The 18,878-nt window shown below is 43.0% G+C and overlaps 1 protein-coding gene across 1 annotated transcript in view; it reads left to right on the plus strand.

Moving 5' to 3' along the window:
- LOC139446486 (uncharacterized) overlaps positions 1-18,365 on the plus strand; it is a 54,487-nt gene extending 36,122 nt beyond the window's left edge. Inside the window, exons 10-13 of the mRNA XM_071227795.1 lie at positions 3,938-4,171; positions 9,155-9,388; positions 14,410-14,643; positions 18,099-18,365. Of these exons, the coding sequence (XP_071083896.1) occupies positions 3,938-4,171; positions 9,155-9,388; positions 14,410-14,643; positions 18,099-18,365 (969 nt within the window). The remainder of the gene's footprint in view (positions 1-3,937; positions 4,172-9,154; positions 9,389-14,409; positions 14,644-18,098) is intronic.
- Positions 18,366-18,878: the final 513 nt, after the last annotated feature.

Consider the following 18,878-nt stretch of genomic DNA (forward strand, 5'->3'; position numbering starts at 1 on the left):
TTTTGGCACTTGCCATTCTATTTCTTGATAATATCTAAATAAATATTAATGAATGGTATACACAAGAGTCTGTTTTCCTTCCTTCCTTGGATCTTATAACGACAAGATGACAGCAACACAGCAGGAGAGGCGGCTGAACCGAGTCTGGTCTTAAGATATCTTGAAGTTGTTATACATGGTAAACTAATTAACAAATGAAGAAATTAAGGGGGTCATTTGCCCTATCCCGCTGTGTTGCTGTCTTCTAGCCAAGAGTATTCTACTAGAAGTCTGTGATGGCAAACCCGAAGTTGCCCTAGCTACGAAGTTGATGTCAGAACACTGGTTATTTTACGATCACTTCACTTACTATAAGTTTCACGAAAACGTGAATGATCGAGAGTAGTCTCCCTTCGCTGTTTGTGACTGTTTTACCGCTACCGTCTTTAGATATTTAGATATATTTTAAGACTGAAAGAGGTCCTGTGCTCCTCGACAAGCGCTTATTTTCAGTCCAGGTATAGACGTAGTAATTAGTGCCTTGTATGAGACTGGGACAATTAGGGTACTCATGAACTCTTAGATAGACATAGACTACATACAATTCCATCAAGCAAACAAAGTTATGTTTGAAAAACTTGAACCCAACCGACTAGGACTGCCAATTTGACCAGGTCTAGTCTCCCCTTGAATGTTTAGACACGAAAATCCCAATATCCCCATGCATATGCACGTCCATGACTCCCAAGTGAGTGAGTATGGTTTTACGCCGGTTTTAGCAATATTTCAATGGCGGGGGACACCAGAAATGGCCTTCACACACTGTACTACTAGTATGGGGAATCGAGCCCGGGTCTTTGGCGTGACGAGCGAACGCTTTAACCACTAGGCTACCCAACCGCCCCCCGTGACTCCAAAGTCAATAAGTGGATGAGTGAGTATCGTTCGCTCCTAATAGCAACACTTCCCCCATGTCGCGGCAGGGAGGCACAAATAATGGACTTTTCACGTTTTATTCATCATGTATGTTCATCTTGAACATTGAGTGGGAACAGAAGGGACACGTTACTTCCATGTCGACCTGGGAGATTTACAGCGTGTAGCTGTATATTGGACGGAACAACCTAATAAATTAAATCCCTTTTGGTACGCGGGATTCAGGGGTCCCTTTAGAGGGTATTAGGGATTCAGCAGTGTGGTACGCGGGACCCGAATAAAATCGCATTTGGTACGCAGATTTAACATTTAAATAAAAAATAATGGTGCACGTAAATATTTCCTTTATATATATATATATAGTTTTTTTTAGATATTTTTTTAGCAAGTAAACCTCAAGCCACACCCTTGTGTCAATGCTTTTGAGATTTGTGTTAAGTAGTTGGTATTCGGGATACAGGGTTGAGCAATGAGACTCAGAGTGAGAAATTAGATGGTTTTCGGGATTCAGGGGAGTGGGGCTTGGCAGTCTCGTTAAACAGCCGGGACCCTGCCTTGGCATTTGGATGAGCGGTAATACAGCTGGAAATAGCATGTAGAGGCGGCGTTAAATTCATAAACGAATCATGTATACAAAAAACAAAGTAATGCTACAGGCAAGTTAATAAGCTTATATCTCATGTGTATTTGTGGGGAATGGATGGACCGGTCCCATATCCAGCTTCTTCTGGACCAATGAGCAAGGGGAGACCACTCCTGTCGGCTTATTAGTGAGAGTTTTGTGGTTACACACAACCAAATGTTTTCCCACAGACTTCTATAATAAAGTTATATTTAAAAAATAATAATTAAGCATTCAACAGTTATTACCTGTACGTGTGTGCACAGTCTGGCCATGACTTGCTTAGCCAGCTCCTTTTCCAAGTACAGGAAGCTAAACACACCACCCCCAGTTCCGCGCCAAATGTCACCTACTTGAAAATATCTGTGGTCACATCAAACATAAGTCATCATGTTGAAAAAGACAGTACTAAATATAGAAAAACATGGCCAGTTTTAATAACTGGATGGATGTACATTGCAAAGACATAAAAATCTTCCACAATATCATCCAAGCACAGCCTGCAGATATCTCTCGATCTGCATTGAAGACTCCCTACCAATAGGCACAGTCGCAACTGGTTCTGATTGGCTGGAGTAGAACCTAGTAGACGAACTGCGCAGCTTGTCTTCCAGCAGCAATTAGTGCAGCTACCGGCAACCTTAAACGTACATCACGAGCTACACACCAGTAGACCGTTCCCAGGTCGGATGAATTGTCTTTGCCAGAAATAAGATACGTTCACCAGTTAGCCAGTTGATACTCGGGGTCAAAACAAACACAACCTGGCCTTCATTCTATCACCGACGGAAACCATGACAACGGCCGTCTGACCAGGATCATCTGCTTCCTTTTATTTAGACGTTTGCTTCTGCGCCGACAGTTCAGGACTTTCTTCCCGTCTTTATCACAACAAAAGGCCCCGTCCAGAAATCTTATCCTCTATATTTCAGCATCATGTAAATACCGTTAATAACGAAGTATAATTGGCCATTATAATCGGGACTGCAAGTGTATAGACTGCAACGTCTGTTTCTTATATAAACATCTATGAAATAGCGAAAAAAAAGGAATCGGAAGGCACAGATCTTTCCAACTGAAAACGAATCCTAAACTTTTCTTATTGGTACAAAACTTAACACGGCTTTAGAGAGTGAATAGTTTCTTTTCAACAGCTAACAGGCACGACTTGGTAGTGAACTACCATATATCCGACGTTTGAGTATATAGGCAAAGGTTTGAAACCTAAAAGTCGCCAAGTGTTTGGCCCCATGGCATGCAGCTACACCTGGCTGTTTGACGTTGCCGGAAATGGACGATGACGCCTCGTTCTGACTTCGTCTCCATAACATAGTAACCATTGTCGTTGCCAACGTCCCCTTCTGTTTTTAACAGATTCACTATCGCTCTTGCTTGCTATCGCTCTGCATTTCGTTGACTACAACATGGTTTCGAGGACTTCTACTAACAAGATGTTTACAAGGCTGCATATTCAAGGTATTTAAGAAGACAGTTATTGTATTTTAAAGTGTTAATATGTAGATTTACACTGAAATTGGACGTTGTTCACCAGCAGGATCGGTGAGGATGACTGGCCGCCATTTGCAATTTGTGAAAATTCAGAAATCTGTATCTTGTCAATGTCATTTCTGCGACTGAAATGAGAGCTGTTGGTATTTACATCTGACGGACGATGTTGTTAAATTGCTACAGATGTTTTTTTCATATATATAAGACTTAACTTTGGTACATTTATATTTGTAAACTTCTCTTTCAAACGTGCGGGCTATTACTTAAAGATGCACTGTGTATCAACACAACGATTAAATGTCCGTTTTATTTCCTTGAACGCATTCGTGGCCTATACGTGTCCCCAAAAGGTTTCTATTAACCCAAGGGTGTTTATTATCAGAATCTGATTGACTCGCTATCCTTCAGACGGCCCCCAAATCATTTTGCCTCCATTGTTCACGTCATGTATATGTAAAGTGCATTTAAATGTGTTGTTTTGGTGATTTTCAGCACGGGAAGATATGATCCGGTATCATGTCACTCCTGCTGCGAGTTTATGGCCGTCGCTGGATGAGAAATCCGACTGTGTATGTATTTTATCTACCTGTTCTTCAGATTCGACCGAATAGCTTGCTTCTTTTGTCCTTGTATCGATGTCCTCTTACGCATACCAGTGACATGTTATCATATTTCCACCGTTATGGTGTGCTGAAAATGAGTCCCAGGGTACCCCTCTCCCATTTACACAATAACAGTCTATCAACTTGTTTCTCGTGGGCTACCGTCTCATAGCATGTGTAACCAGGGGCATTGCACTCTGACTTTCTCTTGCAATTTGTCTTTGAAAACCTCCTTAAAACCTCGCCCAATGACCTTCCTTTCTCCCTCCCTCCCCCATCACTGATGTAGCGTCCCCAGGCTGCGTCCCCGACTCCCTCTCCCAATCCTCTGAGTGTTTTCACCCCGTTCTGGGCCCGCCCTGACCACGGCGAGACGCTCCCTGCCCCAGTCACCATCACATACGTCGATTATTACCCTGCCCCTAGTGACGACGACAGTGACTACTGGGTCTATGAGGATGAGGACGACGACAGCTTCGTGGAGGACCGAGAGGTTCATCCTCTGAGGAAGACACTGAGGAGAGTGGCTGCCTTCTGGAGGAGAATCTTCTCGTAGATTTCTCATCCAGTGTGCTTGTGTGTGTGCTTGCATGTGTATATGTATGTGTGTAAGTGTGTGCGCTCGCGTGCGAGAGGGCGTGTTTTGCATGTGTGATTGGATGTAAGTGTGTATGTGTGTGAGGGTGCGTTTTGTCTGATTTGGTGTGCGTGTGAGAGGATGAGTTTTGCATGAGTGATTGGGTGGAAGTGTGTTTTAGTATGGTGGATTTTGCATGTGTGATTGCATGGTGGTGTATGCGAGATGTGTTTTGCATGATTGTGTGATTGTGTGTGCACATGAGAGGGCGTGTTTTGCATGTGTGATTGTGTGTGCATGTGAGAGGGTGTGTTTTGCATGTGTAATTGTGTGTGCATGTGAGAGGATAGGTTTTGCATGTGTGATTGTGTGTGCATGTGAGAGGGTTTGTTTTGCATGTATAATTGTGTGTGCATGTGAGAGTGTGTGTTTTGCATGTGTAATTGTGTGTGCATGTGAGAGGGTTTGTTTTGCATGTGTAATAAATTGTATTCTGCATGTGAGAGGGTGTGTTTTGCATGTGTAATTGTATTCTGCATGTGAGAGGGTGTGTTTTGCATGTGTGATTGTGTGTACATGTGAGAGGGTGTGTTTTGCATGTGTAATTGTATTCTGCATGTGAGAGGGTGTGTTTTGCATGTGTAATTGTATTCTGCATGTGAGAGGGTGTGTTTTGTATGCGTGATTGTGTATGCATGTGAGAGGGTGTGTTTTGCATGTGTGATTTAGTGTGAGTGTGTATGGGTGATGTAGATGTGTTTTGCGTGCATGTTCGGGTTTAAATGATTTTGAGTGAGAGGATGTTTTTTGGTGCTCGTCTAATAAACTGTTCTCCCTTTTGGTCTATTTTGGCTACATCCTTTTGGCTTATTTGTGGACTCACTCTTTCGATCTAGTATGTTTTGGCATACCCTTTGGCTGACATTTCCAACTTTATTTGTCTTCTAACAAGAGGACTGTTCTTCCTTTTTGGCCCCGATTCAGATACTTTCTTTTGGCACTTGCCATTCTATTTCTTGATAATATCTAAATAAATATTAATGAATGGTATACACAAGAGTCTGTTTTCCTTCCTTCCTTGGATCTTATAACGACAAGATGACAGCAACACAGCAGGAGAGGCGGCTGAACCGAGTCTGGTCTTAAGATATCTTGAAGTTGTTATACATGGTAAACTAATTAACAAATGAAGAAATTAAGGGGGTCATTTGCCCTATCCCGCTGTGTTGCTGTCTTCTAGCCAAGAGTATTCTACTAGAAGTCTGTGATGGCAAACCCGAAGTTGCCCTAGCTACGAAGTTGATGTCAGAACACTGGTTATTTTACGATCACTTCACTTACTATAAGTTTCACGAAAACGTGAATGATCGAGAGTAGTCTCCCTTCGCTGTTTGTGACTGTTTTACCGCTACCGTCTTTAGATATTTAGATATATTTTAAGACTGAAAGAGGTCCTGTGCTCCTCGACAAGCGCTTATTTTCAGTCCAGGTATAGACGTAGTAATTAGTGCCTTGTATGAGACTGGGACAATTAGGGTACTCATGAACTCTTAGATAGACATAGACTACATACAATTCCATCAAGCAAACAAAGTTATGTTTGAAAAACTTGAACCCAACCGACTAGGACTGCCAATTTGACCAGGTCTAGTCTCCCCTTGAATGTTTAGACACGAAAATCCCAATATCCCCATGCATATGCACGTCCATGACTCCCAAGTGAGTGAGTATGGTTTTACGCCGGTTTTAGCAATATTTCAATGGCGGGGGACACCAGAAATGGCCTTCACACACTGTACTACTAGTATGGGGAATCGAGCCCGGGTCTTTGGCGTGACGAGCGAACGCTTTAACCACTAGGCTACCCAACCGCCCCCCGTGACTCCAAAGTCAATAAGTGGATGAGTGAGTATCGTTCGCTCCTAATAGCAACACTTCCCCCATGTCGCGGCAGGGAGGCACAAATAATGGACTTTTCACGTTTTATTCATCATGTATGTTCATCTTGAACATTGAGTGGGAACAGAAGGGACACGTTACTTCCATGTCGACCTGGGAGATTTACAGCGTGTAGCTGTATATTGGACGGAACAACCTAATAAATTAAATCCCTTTTGGTACGCGGGATTCAGGGGTCCCTTTAGAGGGTATTAGGGATTCAGCAGTGTGGTACGCGGGACCCGAATAAAATCGCATTTGGTACGCAGATTTAACATTTAAATAAAAAATAATGGTGCACGTAAATATTTCCTTTATATATATATATATAGTTTTTTTTAGATATTTTTTTAGCAAGTAAACCTCAAGCCACACCCTTGTGTCAATGCTTTTGAGATTTGTGTTAAGTAGTTGGTATTCGGGATACAGGGTTGAGCAATGAGACTCAGAGTGAGAAATTAGATGGTTTTCGGGATTCAGGGGAGTGGGGCTTGGCAGTCTCGTTAAACAGCCGGGACCCTGCCTTGGCATTTGGATGAGCGGTAATACAGCTGGAAATAGCATGTAGAGGCGGCGTTAAATTCATAAACGAATCATGTATACAAAAAACAAAGTAATGCCACAGGCAAGTTAATAAGCTTATATCTCCTGTGTATTTGTGGGGAATGGATGGACTGGTCCCTTATCCAGCTTCTTCTGGACCAATGAGCAAGGGGAGGCCACTCCTGTCGGCTTATTAGTGCGAGTTTTGTGGTTACACACAACCAAATGTTTTCCCACAGACTTCTATAATAACGTTATATTTAAAAAATAATAATTAAGCATTCAACAGCTATTACCTGTACGTGTGTGCACAGTCTGGCCATGACTTGCTCAGCCAGCTCCTTTTCCAAGTACAGGAAGCTAAACACACCACCCCCAGTTCCGCGCCAAATGTCACCTACTTGAAAATATCTGTGGTCACATCAAACATAAGTCATCATGTTGAAAAAGACAGTACTAAATATAGAAAAACATGGCCAGTTTTAATAACTGGATGGATGTACATTGCAAAGACATAAAAATCTTCCACAATATCATCCAAGCACAGCCTGCAGATATCTCTCGATCTGCATTGAAGACTCCCTACCAATAGGCACAGTCGCAACTGGTTCTGATTGGCTGGAGTAGAACCTAGTAGACGAACTGTGCAGCTTGTCTTCCAGCAGCAATTAGTGCAGCTACCGGCAACCTTAAACGTACATCACGAGCTACACACCAGTAGACCGTTCCCAGGTCGGATGAATTGTCTTTGCCAGAAATAAGATACGTTCACCAGTTAGCCAGTTGATACTCGGGGTCAAAACAAACACAACCTGGCCTTCATTCTATCACCGACGGAAACCATGACAACGGCCGTCTGACCAGGATCATCTGCTTCCTTTTATTTAGACGTTTGCTTCTGCGCCGACAGTTCAGGACTTTCTTCCCGTCTTTATCACAACAAAAGGCCCCGTCCAGAAATCTTATCCTCTATATTTCAGCATCATGTAAATACCGTTAATAACGAAGTATAATTGGCCATTATAATCGGGACTGCAAGTGTATAGACTGCAACGTCTGTTTCTTATATAAACATCTATGAAATAGCGAAAAAAAAGGAATCGGAAGGCACAGATCTTTCCAACTGAAAACGAAACCTAAACATTTCTTATTGGTACAAAACTTAACACGGCTTTAGAGAGTGAATAGTTTCTTTTCAACAGCTAACAGGCACGACTTGGTAGTGAACTACCATATATCCGACGTTTGAGTATATAGGCAAAGGTTTGAAACCTAAAAGTCGCCAAGTGTTTGGCCCCATGGCATGCAGCTACTCCTGGCTGTTTGACGTTGCCGGAAATGGACGATGACGCCTCGTTCTGACTTCGTCTCCATAACATAGTAACCGTTGTCGTTGCCAACGGCCCCCTCTGTTTTTAACAGATTCAATATCGCTCTTGCTTGCTATCGCTCTGCATTTCGTTGACTACAACATGGTTTCGAGGACTTCTACTAACAAGATGTTTACAAGGCTGCATATTCAAGGTATTTAAGAAGACAGTTATTGTATTTTAAAGTGTTAATATGTAGATTTACACTGAAATTGGACGTTGTTCACCAGCAGGATCAGTGAGGATGACTGGCCGCCATTTGCAATTTGTGAAAATTCAGAAATCTGTATCTTGTCAATGTCATTTCTGCGACTGAAATGAGAGCTGTTGGTATTTACATCTGACGGACGATGTTGTTAAATTGCTACAGATGTTTTTTTCATATATATAAGACTTAACTTTGGTACATTTATATTTGTAAACTTCTCTTTCAAACGTGCGGGCTATTACTTAAAGATGCACTGTGTATCAACACAACGATTAAATGTCCGTTTTATTTCCTTGAACGCATTCGTGGCCTATACGTGTCCCCAAAAGGTTTCTATTAACCCAAGGGTGTTTATTATCGGAATCTGATTGACTCGCTATCCTTCAGACGGCCCCCAAATCATTTTGCCTCCATTGTTCACGTCATGTATATGTAAAGTGCATTTAAATGTGTTGTTTTGGTGATTTTCAGCACGGGAAGATATGATCCGGTATCATGTCACTCCTGCTGCGAGTTTATGGCCGTCGCTGGATGAGAAATCCGACTGTGTATGTATTTTATCTACCTGTTCTTCAGATTCGACCGAATAGCTTGCTTCTTTTGTCCTTGTATCGATGTCCTCTTACGCATACCAGTGACATGTTATCATATTTCCACCGTTATGGTGTGCTGAAAATGAGTCCCAGGGTACCCCTCTCCCATTTACACAATAACAGTCTATCAACTTGTTTCTCGTGGGCTACCGTCTCATAGCATGTGTAACCAGGGGCATTGCACTCTGACTTTCTCTTGCAATTTGTCTTTGAAAACCTCCTTAAAACCTCGCCCAATGACCCTCCTTTCTCCCTCCCTCCCCCATCACTGATGTAGCGTCCCCAGGCTGCGTCCCCGACTCCCTCTCCCAATCCTCTGAGTGTTTTCACCCCGTTCTGGGCCCGCCCTGACCACGGCGAGACGCTCCCTGCCCCAGTCACCATCACATACGTCGATTATTACCCTGTCCCTAGTGACGACGACAGTGACTACTGGGTCTATGAGGATGAGGACGACGACAGCTTCGTGGAGGACCGAGAGGTTCATCCTCTGAGGAAGACACTGAGGAGAGTGGCTGCCTTCTGGAGGAGAATCTTCTCGTAGATTTCTCATCCAGTGTGCTTGTGTGTGTGCTTGCATGTGTATATGTATGTGTGTAAGTGTGTGCGCTCGCGTGCGAGAGGGCGTGTTTTGCATGTGTGATTGGATGTAAGTGTGTATGTGTGTGAGGGTGCGTTTTGTCTGATTTGGTGTGCGTGTGAGAGGATGAGTTTTGCATGAGTGATTGGGTGGAAGTGTGTTTTAGTATGGTGGATTTTGCATGTGTGATTGCATGGTGGTGTATGCGAGATGTGTTTTGCATGATTGTGTGATTGTGTGTGCACATGAGAGGGCGTGTTTTGCATGTGTGATTGTGTGTGCATGTGAGAGGGTGTGTTTTGCATGTGTAATTGTGTGTGCATGTGAGAGGATAGGTTTTGCATGTGTGATTGTGTGTGCATGTGAGAGGGTTTGTTTTGCATGTGTAATTGTGTGTGCATGTGAGAGTGTGTGTTTTGCATGTGTGATTGTGTGTGCATGTGAGAGGGTTTGTTTTGCATGTGTAATTGTGTGTGCATGTGAGAGGGTTTGTTTTGCATGTGTAATAAATTGTATTCTGCATGTGAGAGGGTGTGTTTTGCATGTGTAATTGTATTCTGCATGTGAGAGGGTGTGTTTTGCATGTGTGATTGTGTGTACATGTGAGAGGGTGTGTTTTGCATGTGTAATTGTATTCTGCATGTGAGAGGGTGTGTTTTGCATGTGTAATTGTATTCTGCATGTGAGAGGGTGTGTTTTGTATGCGTGATTGTGTATGCATGTGAGAGGGTGTGTTTTGCATGTGTGATTTAGTGTGAGTGTGTATGGGTGATGTAGATGTGTTTTGCGTGCATGTTCGGGTTTAAATGATTTTGAGTGAGAGGATGTTTTTTGGTGCTCGTCTAATAAACTGTTCTCCCTTTTGGTCTATTTTGGCTACACCCTTTTGGCTTATTTGTGGACTCACTCTTTCGATCTAGTATGTTTTGGCATACCCTTTGGCTGACATTTCCAACTTTATTTGTCTTCTAACAAGAGGACTGTTCTTCCTTTTTGGCCCCGATTCAGATACTTTCTTTTGGCACTTGCCATTCTATTTCTTGATAATATCTAAATAAATATTAATGAATGGTATACACAAGAGTCTGTTTTCCTTCCTTCCTTGGATCTTATAACGACAAGATGACAGCAACACAGCAGGAGAGGCGGCTGAACCGAGTCTGGTCTTAAGATATCTTGAAGTTGTTATACATGGTAAACTAATTAACAAATGAAGAAATTAAGGGGGTCATTTGCCCTATCCCGCTGTGTTGCTGTCTTCTAGCCAAGAGTATTCTACTAGAAGTCTGTGATGGCAAACCCGAAGTTGCCCTAGCTACGAAGTTGATGTCAGAACACTGGTTATTTTACGATCACTTCACTTACTATAAGTTTCACGAAAACGTGAATGATCGAGAGTAGTCTCCCTTCGCTGTTTGTGACTGTTTTACCGCTACCGTCTTTAGATATTTAGATATATTTTAAGACTGAAAGAGGTCCTGTGCTCCTCGACAAGCGCTTATTTTCAGTCCAGGTATAGACGTAGTAATTAGTGCCTTGTATGAGACTGGGACAATTAGGGTACTCATGAACTCTTAGATAGACATAGACTACATACAATTCCATCAAGCAAACAAAGTTATGTTTGAAAAACTTGAACCCAACCGACTAGGACTGCCAATTTGACCAGGTCTAGTCTCCCCTTGAATGTTTAGACACGAAAATCCCAATATCCCCATGCATATGCACGTCCATGACTCCCAAGTGAGTGAGTATGGTTTTACGCCGGTTTTAGCAATATTTCAATGGCGGGGGACACCAGAAATGGCCTTCACACACTGTACTACTAGTATGGGGAATCGAGCCCGGGTCTTTGGCGTGACGAGCGAACGCTTTAACCACTAGGCTACCCAACCGCCCCCCGTGACTCCAAAGTCAATAAGTGGATGAGTGAGTATCGTTCGCTCCTAATAGCAACACTTCCCCCATGTCGCGGCAGGGAGGCACAAATAATGGACTTTTCACGTTTTATTCATCATGTATGTTCATCTTGAACATTGAGTGGGAACAGAAGGGACACGTTACTTCCATGTCGACCTGGGAGATTTACAGCGTGTAGCTGTATATTGGACGGAACAACCTAATAAATTAAATCCCTTTTGGTACGCGGGATTCAGGGGTCCCTTTAGAGGGTATTAGGGATTCAGCAGTGTGGTACGCGGGACCCGAATAAAATCGCATTTGGTACGCAGATTTAACATTTAAATAAAAAATAATGGTGCACGTAAATATTTCCTTTATATATATATATATAGTTTTTTTTAGATATTTTTTTAGCAAGTAAACCTCAAGCCACACCCTTGTGTCAATGCTTTTGAGATTTGTGTTAAGTAGTTGGTATTCGGGATACAGGGTTGAGCAATGAGACTCAGAGTGAGAAATTAGATGGTTTTCGGGATTCAGGGGAGTGGGGCTTGGCAGTCTCGTTAAACAGCCGGGACCCTGCCTTGGCATTTGGATGAGCGGTAATACAGCTGGAAATAGCATGTAGAGGCGGCGTTAAATTCATAAACGAATCATGTATACAAAAAACAAAGTAATGCCACAGGCAAGTTAATAAGCTTATATCTCCTGTGTATTTGTGGGGAATGGATGGACTGGTCCCTTATCCAGCTTCTTCTGGACCAATGAGCAAGGGGAGGCCACTCCTGTCGGCTTATTAGTGCGAGTTTTGTGGTTACACACAACCAAATGTTTTCCCACAGACTTCTATAATAACGTTATATTTAAAAAATAATAATTAAGCATTCAACAGCTATTACCTGTACGTGTGTGCACAGTCTGGCCATGACTTGCTCAGCCAGCTCCTTTTCCAAGTACAGGAAGCTAAACACACCACCCCCAGTTCCGCGCCAAATGTCATCTACTTGAAAATATCTGTGGTCACATCAAACATAAGTCATCATGTTGAAAAAGACAGTACTAACTATAGAAAAACATGGCCAGTTTTAATAACTGGATGGATGTACATTGCAAAGACATAAAAATCTTCCACAATATCATCCAAGCACAGCCTGCAGATATCTCTCGATCTGCATTGAAGACTCCCTACCAATAGGCACAGTCGCAACTGGTTCTGATTGGCTGGAGTAGAACCTAGTAGACGAACTGCGCAGCTTGTCTTCCAGCAGCAATTAGTGCAGCTACCGGCAACCTTAAACGTACATCACGAGCTACACACCAGTAGACCGTTCCCAGGTCGGATGAATTGTCTTTGCCAGAAATAAGATACGTTCACCAGTTAGCCAGTTGATACTCGGGGTCAAAACAAACACAACCTGGCCTTCATTCTATCACCGACGGAAACCATGACAACGGCCGTCTGACCAGGATCATCTGCTTCCTTTTATTTAGACGTTTGCTTCTGCGCCGACAGTTCAGGACTTTCTTCCCGTCTTTATCACAACAAAAGGCCCCGTCCAGAAATCTTATCCTCTATATTTCAGCATCATGTAAATACCGTTAATAACGAAGTATAATTGGCCATTATAATCGGGACTGCAAGTGTATAGACTGCAACGTCTGTTTTTTATATAAACGTCTATGAAATAGCGAAAAAAAAGAATCGGAAGGCACAGATCTTTCCAACTGAAAACGAATCCTAAACTTTTCTTATTGGTACAAAACTTAACACGGCTTTAGAGAGTGAATAGTTTCTTTTCAACAGCTAACAGGCACGAATTGGTAGTGAACTACCATATATCCGGCGTTTGAGTATATAGGCAAAGGTTTGAAACCTAAAAGTCGCCAAGTGTTTGGCCCCATGGCATGCAGCTACACCTGGCTGTTTGACGTTGCCGGAAATGGACGATGACGCCTCGTTCTGACTTCGTCTCCATAACATAGTAACCGTTGTCGTTGCCAACGGCCCCCTCTGTTTTTAACAGATTCACTATCGCTCTTGCTTGCTATCGCTCTGCATTTCGTTGACTACAACATGGTTTCGAGGACTTCTACTAACAAGATGTTTACAAGGCTGCATATTCAAGGTATTTAAGAAGACAGTTATTGTATTTTAAAGTGTTAATATGTAGATTTACACTGAAATTGGACGTTGTTCACCAGCAGGATCGGTGGGGATGACTCTGGCCGCCATTTGCAATTTGTGAAACTTCAGAAATCTGTATCTTGTCAATGTCTTTTACTCGACTGAAATGAGAGCTGTTGGTAATTACATATGACGGACAATGTTGTTAAATTACTACAGATGTTTCTTTCATATGTATGAGACTTGACTTTGATACATTTATATTTGTAAACTTCTCTTTCAAAGTGCGGCCTATTACTTAAAGATGCACTGTGTATCAACATAACGATTAAATGTCCGTTTTATTTCCTTGAACGCATTCTCGTGGCCCTAACGTGTCCCCAAAAGGTCTCTATAAACCATAGGGTCTATATTATCGGAATCTGCTCGACTCGCTATCCATCAGACGCCCCCACCAAATAGTTTTGCTTCCATTGTACACGCCATGTATGTAGAGTGCATTTAAAATGTGTTGTTTTGGTGATTTTCAGCACGGGAAGATATGATCCGGTATCATGTCACTCCTGCTGCGAGTTTATGGCCGTCGCTGGATGAGGAATCCGACTGTGTATGTATCTTATCTACCTGTTCTTCAGATTCGACCGAATAGCTTGCTTCTTTTGTCCTTGTATCGATGTCCTCGTACGCATACTAGTGACATTATATTATATTTCCACCGTTATGGTGTGTTGAAAATGAGTCCCAGGGTACACCTCTACCATTTACACAATAAGATTTCTTTCTAACAGTCTATCAGCTTGTCTCATAGCATGTGTAACCAGGGGCATTGCACTCTGACTTTCTCTTGCAATTTGTCTTTGAAAACCTCCATAAAACCTCGCCCAATGACCCTCCTTTCTCCCTCCCTCCCCCATCACTGATGTAGCGTCCCCAGGCTGCGTCCCCGACCCCCTCTCCCAATCCTCTGAGTGTTTTCACCCCGTTCTGGGCCCGCCCTGACCACGGCGAGACGCTCCCTGCCCCAGTCACCATCACCTACGTCGATTATTACCCTGCCCCTAGTGACGACGACAGTGACTACTGGGTCTATGAGGATGAGGACGACGACAGCTTCGTGGAGGACCGAGAGGTTCATCCTCTGAGGAAGGCACTGAGGAGAGTGGCTGCCTTCTGGAGGAGAATCTTCTCGTAGATTTCTCATCCAGTGTGCTTGTGTGTGTGCTTGCATGTGTATATGTATGTGTGTAAGTGTGTGCGCGCGCGTGCGAGAGGGCGTGTTTAGCATGTGTGATTGGATGTAAGTGTGTATGTGTGTGAGGGTGCGTTTTGTCTGATTTGGTGTGCGTGTGAGAGGATGAGTTTTGCATGAGTGATTGGGTGGAAGTGTGTTTTAGTATGGTGGATTTTGCATGTGTGATTGCATGGTGGTGTATGCGAGATGTGTTTTTTGCATGATTGTGTGATTGTGTGTGCACATGAGAGGGCGTGTTTTGCATGTGTGATTGTGTGTGCATGTGAGAGGGTGTGTTTTGCATGTGTAATTGTGTGTGCATGTGAGAGGATAGGTTTTGCATGTGTGATTGTGTGTGCATGTGAGAGGGTTTGTTTTGCATGTGTAATTGTGTGTGCATGTGAGAGTGTGTGTTTTGCATGTGTGATTGTGTGTGCATGTGAGAGGGTTTGTTTTGCATGTGTGATTGTGTGTGCATGTGAGAGGGTTTGTTTTGCATGTGTAATAAATTGTATTCTGCATGTGAGAGGGTGTGTTTTGCATGTGTAATTGTATTCTGCATGTGAGAGGGTGTGTTTTGCATGTGTGATTGTGTGTACATGTGAGAGGGTGTGTTTTGCATGTGTAATTGTATTCTGCATGTGAGAGGGTGTGTTTTGCATGTGTAATTGTATTCTGCATGTGAGAGGGTGTGTTTTGTATGCGTGATTGTGTATGCATGTGAGAGGGTGTGTTTTGCATGTGTGATTTAGTGTGAGTGTGTATGGGTGATGTAGATGTGTTTTGCGTGCATGTTCGGGTTTAAATGATTTTGAGTGAGAGGATGTTTTTTGGTGCTCGTCTAATAAACTGTTCTCCCTTTTGGTCTATTTTGGCTACATCCTTTTGGCTTATTTGTGGACTCACTCTTTCGATCTAGTATGTTTTGGCATACCCTTTGGCTGACATTTCCAAGTGTATTTGTCTTCTAACAAGAGGACTGTTCTTCCTTTTTGGCCCCGATTCAGATACTTTCTTTTGGCACTTGCCATTCTATTTCTTGATAATATCTAAATAAATATTAATGAATGGTATACACAAGAGTCTGTTTTCCTTCCTTCCTTGGATCTTATAACGACAAGATGACAGCAACACAGCAGGAGAGGCGGCTGAACCGAGTCTGGTCTTAAGATATCTTGAAGTTGTTATACATGGTAAACTAATTAACAAATGAAGAAATTAAGGGGGTCATTTGCCCTATCCCGCTGTGTTGCTGTCTTCTAGCCAAGAGTATTCTACTAGAAGTCTGTGATGGCAAACCCGAAGTTGCCCTAGCTACGAAGTTGATGTCAGAACACTGGTTATTTTACGATCACTTCACTTACTATAAGTTTCACGAAAACGTGAATGATCGAGAGTAGTCTCCCTTCGCTGTTTGTGACTGTTTTACCGCTACCGTCTTTAGATATTTAGATATATTTTAAGACTGAAAGAGGTCCTGTGCTCCTCGACAAGCGCTTATTTTCAGTCCAGGTATAGACGTAGTAATTAGTGCCTTGTATGAGACTGGGACAATTAGGGTACTCATGAACTCTTAGATAGACATAGACTACATACAATTCCATCAAGCAAACAAAGTTATGTTTGAAAAACTTGAACCCAACCGACTAGGACTGCCAATTTGACCAGGTCTAGTCTCCCCTTGAATGTTTAGACACGAAAATCCCAATATCCCCATGCATATGCACGTCCATGACTCCAAGTGAGTGAGTATGGTTTTACGCCGGTTTTAGCAATATTTCAATGGCGGGGGACACCAGAAATGGCCTTCACACACTGTACTACTAGTATGGGGAATCGAGCCCGGGTCTTTGGCGTGACGAGCGAACGCTTTAACCAAAAGGCCCCGTCCAGAAATCTTATCCTCTATATTTCAGCATCATGTAAATACTGTTAATAACGAAGTATAATTGGCCATTATAATCGGGACTGCAAGTGTATAGACTGCAACGTCTGTTTCTTATATAAACGTCTATGAAATAGCGAAAAAAAAGAATCGGAAGGCACAGATCTTTCCAACTGAAAACGAATCCTAAACTTTTCTTATTGGTACAAAACTTAACACGGCTTTAGAGAGTGAATAGTTTCTTTTCAACAGCTAACAGGCACGAATTGGTAGTGAACTACCATATATCCGGCGTTTGAGTATATAGGCAAAGGTTTGAAACCTAAAAGTCGCCAAGTGTTTGGCCCCATGGCATGCAGCTACACCTGGCTGTTTGACGTTGCCAGAAATGGACGATGACGCCTCGTTCTGACTTCGTCTCCATAACATAGTAACCGTTGTCGTTGCCAACGGCCCCCTCTGTTTTTAACAGATTCACTATCGCTCTTGCTTGCTATCGCTCTGCATTTCGTTGACTACAACATGGTTTCGAGGACTTCTACTAACAAGATGTTTACAAGGCTGCATATTCAAGGTATTTAAGAAGACAGTTATTGTATTTTAAAGTGTTAATATGTAGATTTACACTGAAATTGGACGTTGTTCACCAGCAGGATCGGTGGGGATGACTCTGGCCGCCATTTGCAATTTGTGAAACTTCAGAAATCTGTATCTTGTCAATGTCTTTTACTCGACTGAAATGAGAGCTGTTGGTAATTACATATGACGGACAATGTTGTTAAATTACTACAGATGTTTCTTTCATATGTATGAGACTTGACTTTGATACATTTATATTTGTAAACTTCTCTTTCAAAGTGCGGCCTATTACTGAAAGATGCACTGTGTATCAACATAACGATTAAATGTCCGTTTTATTTCCTTGAACGCATTCTCGTGGCCCTAACGTGTCCCCAAAAGGTCTCTATAAACCATAGGGTCTATATTATCGGAATCTGCTCGACTCGCTATCCATCAGACGCCCCCACCAAATAGTTTTGCTTCCATTGTACACGCCATGTATGTAGAGTGCATTTAAAATGTGTTGTTTTGGTGATTTTCAGCACGGGAAGATATGATCCGGTATCATGTCACTCCTGCTGCGAGTTTATGGCCGTCGCTGGATGAGGAATCCGACTGTGTATGTATCTTATCTACCTGTTCTTCAGATTCGACCGAATAGCTTGCTTCTTTTGTCCTTGTATCGATGTCCTCGTACGCATACTAGTGACATTATATTATATTTCCACCGTTATGGTGTGTTGAAAATGAGTCCCAGGGTACACCTCTACCATTTACACAATAAGATTTCTTTCTAACAGTCTATCAGCTTGTCTCATAGCATGTGTAACCAGGGGCATTGCACTCTGACTTTCTCTTGCAATTTGTCTTTGAAAACCTCCTAAAAACCTCGCCCAATGACCCTCCTTTCTCCCTCCCTCCCCCATCACTGATGTAGCGTCCCCAGGCTGCGTCCCCGACCCCCTCTCCCAATCCTCTGAGTGTTTTCACCCCGTTCTGGGCCCGCCCTGACCACGGCGAGACGCTCCCTGCCCCAGTCACCATCACCTACGTCGATAATTACCCTGCCCCTAGCGACGACGACAGTGACTACTGGGTCTATGAGGACGAGGACGACGACAGCTTCGTGGAGGACCGAGAGGTTCATCTTCTGAGGAAGGCACTGAGGAGAGTGGCTGCCTTCTGGAGGAGAATCTTCTCATAGATTACTCATCCAGTTTGCTTGCTTGTGCGTGCGTGCGTGCGTGCATGTGTGTATGTGTGTGTGTGCGTGCGCGTGCGAGAGTGTGTGTTTTGCATGTGTGATTGGATGTAAGTGTGTATGTGTGTGAGGGTACGTTTTGTCTGATTGGATTGGCATGTGAGAGGATGAGTTTTGCATGAATGATTGGGTGGAAGTGTGTTTTATTGAGGGGATGGATTTTGCATGTGCGATTGCACGAGTGTGCCAAGCGAGATGTGTTTTGCATGATTGTGTGATTGAGTGTGCATGTGATAGGGTTTGTTTTGCATGATTGTGTGATTGTGTATGCATGTGAGAGGATGTGTTTTGCATGTGTGATTGTGTGTGCATGTGAGAGGATGTGTTTTGCATGTGTGATTGTGTGTGCATGTGAGAGGGTGTGTTTTGCATGTGTGATGGTGTGTGCATGTGAAGGTTGTGTTCTGCTTGTCTGATTGTGTGTGAGTGTGTATGGGTGATGAAGATGTGTTTTGC

The sequence above is a fragment of the Haliotis cracherodii genome, unplaced genomic scaffold (assembly GCF_022045235.1).
Source record: "Haliotis cracherodii isolate W230 unplaced genomic scaffold, xgHalCrac1.p SCAF_6, whole genome shotgun sequence".
NCBI lineage: Eukaryota > Metazoa > Mollusca > Gastropoda > Lepetellida > Haliotidae > Haliotis > Haliotis cracherodii.